The sequence below is a fragment of the Cynocephalus volans genome, chromosome 8, assembly GCF_027409185.1.
Source record: "Cynocephalus volans isolate mCynVol1 chromosome 8, mCynVol1.pri, whole genome shotgun sequence".
Classification (NCBI taxonomy): Eukaryota; Metazoa; Chordata; class Mammalia; order Dermoptera; family Cynocephalidae; genus Cynocephalus; species Cynocephalus volans.
In genome coordinates, this window is record NC_084467.1 from 101,694,962 (window position 1) to 101,702,532 (window position 7,571).

Below are 7,571 nucleotides of genomic sequence, written 5' to 3' on the forward strand. Positions count from 1 at the left end.
TCCAACTCTGCTTCTTTCAACCTTAAAGGAATATCCTAAAGGTTCAGAAGAGGGGGTTTGTAGATTTCTGAGACAGCCCCTTAACACCAGTGGTAATTTTAGTTGACCTTTTCTGATCTTTCTTTAGCTTCATGATGTCTTCCTTGATAGCCAATGGGTAGAATTATATGCAAGACTATAAGCATTAGGTGTTACTGAAGTTTGGTATGCTTTTTTTTGTTTTGTTTCTTTGCCCTTTCTGATTATGAATAAATAGTTGATTGGCCTTTTAGTCTATTGACCAAAGTCTTTAGAAAACTACAGTTCTGGGAAAGCCCTTCCTGAAGCATAACCGTTAACTCACTTCTTGTAACAGTAAAGGCATGTAATTGGATTATTATTCCACTAAATGAATTATTTTACATATAGTTGATGTATACATCTCTGCCATTTTTCTGTTGTGGTGTTTTAGGCTTGCCATGTCACTGCCCAGTGGAACATAGTAGTGGCGCTTGTAAGCAGGACCTCCACTATGTGGGCCCCTTCACTATGGATCATAACCACATCTAAGTGAATACTGGAAGGTTATTGAGAGTATTAAATATGTAAAAACACCTAATACAGGGCCTATGATAAAGAGGTATTTAATAAATGATAGTTGTTATTATTGGCTCTGTTTGTGTGTGTGTGTGTGTGTGTGTGTGTGTGTGTGTGTGTTTGTAAGCTCTTTCCAAATGTTCCTTGTGAATGTCCTGAAAAGATACATGTAATAGGTTCTTTAATTTTATCTTTGATTTAGCATGACTGCTACCTTCCTGATGTCCATGCTTTTTGGCCTTGCATGTGGGCAGGCAATGTCTTTTTGTGTTCCAACTGAGTATACAATGCACATCGAAAGGAGAGAGTGTGCTTATTGCCTCACCGTCAACACCACCATCTGTGCTGGATATTGTATGACACGGGTATGTAGTTCATCTTGCTTCTTTTCGCTTCAAGTTATATAAAGCTTGAAGCAGTCCATTCCTATCTAGAAAGGAAATGAGGTAAATCACAGCCTCATTTCCCAAATCTAATTATTGGCTCCTTAGAAGTAGAGTGCACAGGTTACAATATTAATATTATGTGGATCTATTCAGCACAGTGGGTACAGATAATTTTATAATGGTTTATGTCCCAAATTCATTTAAACCTTATTTTGTTTCCATGATCCAGGATAAAAAAGAAGAGGGTGTCACTTTTGACTCTGTAGGATTCAGTATGTTTCTGTTAAATTGGTATTGGGGAATGCGACTAAAGAATCCTCCCCCAGTTATATTTGTGGCAAAGGAATATTAAGTTGATTTTTGTCTATTTTAATTATCTATATGTTTCCTAAATTCTTATCACATAATGCTCTCTTTTCTGTTCTTTCCTCAGGATATCAATGGCAAGCTGTTTCTTCCCAAATATGCTTTGTCTCAGGATGTTTGTACATATAGAGACTTCATCTATAGGACTGTAGAAATACCAGGATGCCCACACCATGTTGCTCCTTATTTCTCCTATCCTGTTGCTATAAGCTGTAAGTGTGGCAAGTGTAATACTGACTATAGTGACTGTACACAGGAGGCCATCAAGACAAACTATTGTACCAAACCTCAGAAGTCCTATCTGGTGGGATTTTCTGTCTAACTTTAATAGCAATATGATTTGCAATTTGGTTAAATGTGCTTACCTGGAATAAAACAAATAAGATATCATTATGTTTCACAATACCTTGTGTACATTTGAGTACTGCTTCATCCATCCTCATACTCACACAGGCACTGGAGAGCTTAAGGGGGTCTTAGAAGAAAAGGTGAAAGAAAGAGACTTTCAAGCTCATATGAGGGGTGGTTCACATGAAAGGACAGAATGGAGGTAAAATGGAGAACAGGAACATGACATGCTAATGAAAGCCAGCCTTGAGCAGGCTCTCCTAACGAGGGCTGGGCTGGGAGGTTTGTCTTGACGTAGAAAGTGAATGTGGGATCATTATACAGTTATGGAGAGAAGGTAATGTGATCAGAAGCTGAAGAAACACATGGCATCAGGGTACTTCCACAGGCTAGAAGCAGGTGGAGAGTAAGGAATACGTAGAATCTGCAATATAATACTTAGTCTTAGCACTCAAGTGCACTGGATAAAACTACCAAAACTCAGTAAAGAGTATAGGAACTATTCTTTTTAATTTAATTACTCTGGTGGGCCAACTGACCTATGAAAGTTATACCCCAAAAGATTAATGTACAAAGCCTAGAAGGTCAATTTACAGAGCCTAGAAAAGAGGCTGTGATCATTTTACATGTAGAAGTCTAAATCCTTCGTAGTCCTTCAAGTAACAGGAGATAATTTCCAGCATTTATATCAAAAGCGACTTGTGCTGTGTTGACTCTTTGTGTCTTGAAAACCTAGTAGGATTATGAAAGGTTTTAGAGGCAGGCGGAGAGTGCTAAGGGATTTAGTAAGGTAAAAACATCCTAAATTCTGATCTAAACCTTAGCAATATTGAAACATTGTTTTCTGGTAAATGTACTTGGTAAGAGGCTATTTTTCTTTTCCTTTCTTAGATACTCTTTTATGACAGTTTGGGTTCAACAGATGCTTGAGTAAGACAGACCTACCTAGTGCCCTGCAGACTTGACCTCAAAAATACTATTTATCCTTTACTTGTCTATTACTCTCCATTCTTACAGCCACTATCACGGTGAAAATCAGTTTTCAGCAGAGCCAGTTAGCTTTTCTGTATCCCACAGCCCCTGGTTAAATTCAGCTGGGCATCTTGTAAATGCCCACATGCTGACAGTACCCGGGTGAAGGTGGGGTGTGGGAGGTAGACTGATGAGCACATGCAGATGGATTAGTACAAAGCCTGTGGTTTGCCAATAGGGAGGGAAGAGTTGTGCATTTACATACAAAAGAGTCAGGAACCCACATTATATTTATCTTATTTGAAGTTGATATTTGCATGGTCTCCAAATATTAATATGGAGTTTGGGTTCTCAGATCACTTGGAAATATGGACACTTAAAGCTGCATAACACTTAAAGCTATGTGTCTCGGATCCCCATCCTGGCCAGCTACCAAGCTATTAAAAAAACAAAATTTTGTATCAAACATAGATTTTTTTTTTCTTTAAAAAGATGACCAATAAGGGGATGTTAACCCTTGACTTGGTGTTATCAGCACCACACTCTCCCAAGTGAGCCATGGGCCAGCCTCTCAAACATAAATTTTTGATTAATGAGTAAAATGTCTAATGCTCAGACCTAACTGGCATTAGTCACAAATGACTTTTGTGGATTCTGAAAAAATTTTTTTTCGAGGACTTGAACTGTGGAAAGGCTGAGAGATTCAGATCAACAGAAATTACTTAAATGGGCTTCCTCAACTTACAGGGAGAAGGCTAGGCCTGGACATGTGTGGTGGGCCTGTAACATCATGGGCCACAGAACTCTAGAGTAGAAGCATCAGAGACAACTTGTTTTCTCCTACTGAAGGAATCCATCTGGAATAGATGCACCTATGAATTATATTAAACTATTCTTGAGAGTGGAGTTGTCTAAGACAGAGTATCCTTAGAAAAGAGCTTAGGGATTGTGATGACCAACAATTTGCCTCAACTGGATCCAGAAACTTGAGCATATGAAAATGCTGTTTTGGAGGGTCTTGGTGTTTTTTGGGTTTAAGAGAGGAAGAATGGATAGAGAGCTCAGAAATGGAAAGGCAAAAAACCATTGCCTGTGTAATGGGAGAAAGATGGAAACCAGAACATCTTCTGAAGCGATCTTTAAATTCAACCTAAAGTTTGAAGAGTTAGTTCTTGGCAGAGGAAAAAAGAAGTCTCTCTTATTCCTCATTTAACTGTGAAATATAAAAGAAAATTCTAGTAATAAAAGCTCTCCTTTATATAAAAAATTGCCTTTTATTTTTTTAAAAGAGCAGCAAGTCCAAGTCTCAGTGTAATAAATTTTCTTTATCAAGGTAACTTCCACTCTAATCCTATTGTGCAATGTTGGGTTCTTCCCTACCCTCTCATCTCTCTCAGTTCATTCCTACTTATCTTTTAAGACAACTCTGCCTCACTTTCTCTACTTCTGCTTCCCTCCTTGCACCTGCTGTTTCTGCCTGCTTAGCATCTGAAAGAAAGTGAGCCCAGATGCCGGAAGGGTTCAAGCTTTGTTAAAGAAAGAAACTTGCCGGGCTGTGCTCACAGTGTCAGGCAGCCTGGGGCTACCCTGAAAATGGCAGACAGCACCAGGCATGGGGGTGGTAGAGCTTATATTGGTATGTTGGTGCCAAGGGCTGGGTGATACCATCAGGAGGGTCATTATGCTAATGTGGACGGGAGTTGTAGAAGCTGCATCCTTGCGGAAGCAAAAGGGGTTTCTGTTTAAGTCAGGAGGCTTCTGTAAAGGGCAGGGGGGAGGGGAGGGGAGGAGGTGGGCGGCGCCATTTTGTACTTGGGCTGGTCTAAAGTGGCGCTGGTTTTGTTGCAGACCTATCAGCATCCATGTCCCTTCTTCAAGGTGGATTTTCCTTTGGGGGTTCTCCTCATCCCCACATTTAGTTCAGGTGGTTTACGTGGGGCTGATGGGGGTGGGTATGGTGCTCAGGCTCAACCAAACCTGACTGGTTAAGGGATGGGCACGTGACCCAATCTCTTCCGGTAGGAGTCAGTCCCAGAGCTGTTATTGTAACTATTGGAAAGAAGAGTGCTTGGCCTATTGGCATTCCTCAGATGATAGAAGGTGAACCTGGAGCCACTGCTGGCCATTTCTGGCATTTCTTGGAAACAGCCAGCCTGAGAATAAAGCCAACCCAGGAGAGAGCAAGAGAGGCTGAGACGGAAAGACCTATTGATATCATTTGAGCCTAACCTGAAGCTGGCTTCACCCCTTAAAGAAACCATAACTTTTCTTTTCTGCTTAACTAGCTAGAGTTGGGTTTCTGACATTTGCAACTGAAAAGTGTAACTGATTCAGCATCTTTCTCACTAGTTTCAGAAGATGCTTCTGATTCCATCTCCCATCTCCTCCAGGACCCTGCTGTTCCCTCTTGTATCTTCTCTTGCTTCCTCTTTCTTGACTCCCCCTCCTCAGTATGAAGCATCTTTCAATCTCTTCCCATCCTTTGGGGGGAAAAAAAAGCAAAAGTAAAACCAAGCAAACAGCCCCCTCTTGACCCTGTGCAACCATCTAATTATTTGTCCCCTCTCTCCTTGAGTTCTTATTCCAGGTTCTTCATGAAAAAGGCCACTACCCTAAACCATCTACTTCCTCACTTCACATTCTTTTCTCATCCTCTACAGTTTGGCTTCCACTCCTATTCTCCCTTGAAACTGTTGTCAGTAGGTCAGCAATGACTTTCTAATGATCCAATACACAGGACACCTTTCAGTCCTGACAGGCTCTCATCTCTTTGCTCCCCTAGTGTGCCTATTGAAGTTCACATATCTGGATTCACAATGTAATACATTCATGGCATTTATAATCAGTCCAAATGAGGATGAAATCAATATTTCCTTCTTTTTTTATGCCTTTTCTTTCTACCCTTCTTCTCCAAGATGAATCAAAATCTACGCTGTGGTCTTTAGCAGGCAACAGTAATGCAGGTCTGGATTGTACTCTTGCTTGGTAATTTCGCTTGATGCTGTAGTGGTGAAGAATCTAACTTTGTGAAAGAAGAGCTAGTGCTGTGATCACCTTATGTGTGCTATTGGCCCTTTAGAAACTGTTAAATGTAAAGCATATGAGAAACATGGGTTTATGTTAATAATTCCTTGGATGTCCTAAGGAATTACACTCAGTTTAGTAAAATACAGTTTAGATGGCAGCCACCAAAGGAATGCAGGCAGCTATAAAAGACTCTCCAGGCTGAGATAAAGAAATGCGTGGAGAGTAAGGAATTGTGGGTTTTAATTTACTAGAGAAGAAGATTCCAATTTTCTAAACTTTAATTTATCACTGGGGACTTAATCTACCCCTCCTACTTTTGACTTGGCTAATTAATAGGTTCTTCAGGACTTAGTTTAGAGATTCCAACATTAAGGAAACCTCTCTCCCCTGACCACCCCCAGCAAGTTTGAGTGGGTCCACTCAGGGATAATGATTATCATACTACTTATCTCATGGTAATATACCTGCCTGCTTTTCTCCACTTTAAGCTCCTTGACAGCAGAGACTTGTCTTGCCCATCTTAACATATCAGTATTCTTACACAGAATTTTTTTCAAATGCACAAAACAGTAATCCCCAAACAAAGTGAAAAACCAATTCCAGTATTAGTGTGGGTTTCATCTTACAAGGTAGAGTAGGCCCAAAGACAAGTATAGAGACTCTGGCTATGGCTATTGATATCAAGTTTTTGAATTAAAATAGAATTGGGAAACATATCAAAAGCTATTCATTAATTCAACAAATGAATGTGTTCAAATAGATAACTGATATTATATAGAAGTATCTTCAGTTATGCATGATTTCTAGAAAACTGTATGACTTATAATTAAAAAAACTCTCCTATCAGAGTATCTACTATAACAAGAGCTAATACTCACAAATTGCTAGGTGTGCTAAGCACTTTATATCGGTTATTTCTTTCAATAAACTTAAATTTCTTCTACTTAATATAAATAAAAACATCATGAATTATACAGAAAAAAGAAAAACAAACAACAAAAAAACCCCAACAAACCTAACAACAAATGCAAAAGCTTTGGAAGGGTTTTTGGTACATCAGCTAAAAACTATGAAATCAGCATAGATTACGCTTTGCAATATTCAGGACATGTTAATTCCATTTCTTCATGCTTTCTTTGCCCCCAAGAGATAGCCATCTGAGCAGTGGATTCCTGGAATGTATTTAGCCTTCATTTTTATAATGAGGATACCAAAAAAAAAAAAAAAAAAAAAATTCTGCATTGGTGTAATCTTTTCAGCACCGCACTCTGAGTGAGCCACAGGCCGGCCTCTGGTGTAATCTTTTCACCTTTCAAAGGACACCTAAATATAATACCTTACAGGTACAGTTCAAAGTAAAAAATGAAGTTATGTTGAAAGCAAGTAACTTTTGTCCCTCTTAAGATATACCTTAACACAATTTGATTTTGATGAGCCCGAACTAAGATGATGTTGTTTATCTACTAGCTTCAATGGCCCACGAGTGCTCCCTCCCAGGGGTGGTGAAAACGGGGTTGCTGAAATCGAGGAGATAGTGACCAAAGAGGATGTTAAGGGGGCCATGAAACAGCAAGGCTGGAGTGAAGTTCACCTGCTGAACCCCAGTGGCTGCACTTAGGGCCATGGAAACCACATTTTACCCAGGACAGGAGGGTGCCACTTCCTTTTAATCTTTGATAAACTTATTTCAGAAGGGAACCCAGCTATCTCCTTCACTGCTATCTTCCCACCAGCCTCATTCTTACCCAGCCAAACCTATCAGCACTGCTCCCAGGGAAAGGAGAGCAACTATTGTTGCTGACTGCATGGGGGACCACCACATTGGACCCTGCATTAGTGTCCAGTTTTACAGATTGAACAATGAACAACAAAGCTGTTCTGGAGAAAAGATGTATA

General features: G+C 39.9%; 1 protein-coding gene across 1 annotated transcript; it reads left to right on the plus strand.

Annotated features, from left to right (window-relative positions):
- Positions 1-779: 779 nt before the first annotated feature.
- On the plus strand, positions 780-1,650 carry TSHB (thyroid stimulating hormone subunit beta). Its single transcript, XM_063107122.1, has 2 exons — positions 780-941; positions 1,396-1,650. The coding sequence occupies exons 1-2, from the start codon at positions 780-782 to the stop codon at positions 1,648-1,650; spliced, it is 417 nt and encodes a 138-aa protein (XP_062963192.1).
- The last annotated feature ends 5,921 nt before the right edge of the window (positions 1,651-7,571 follow it).

Coding starts and splice junctions, on each gene's coding strand:
- TSHB (XM_063107122.1), top strand. CDS start 780: ATGACTGCTACCTTCCTGATGTCCATGCTTTTTGGCCTTGCATGTGGG. Junction 942..1,395: donor CTGGATATTGTATGACACGG/GTATGTAGTTCA, acceptor TTCTTTCCTCAG/GATATCAATGGCAAGCTGTT.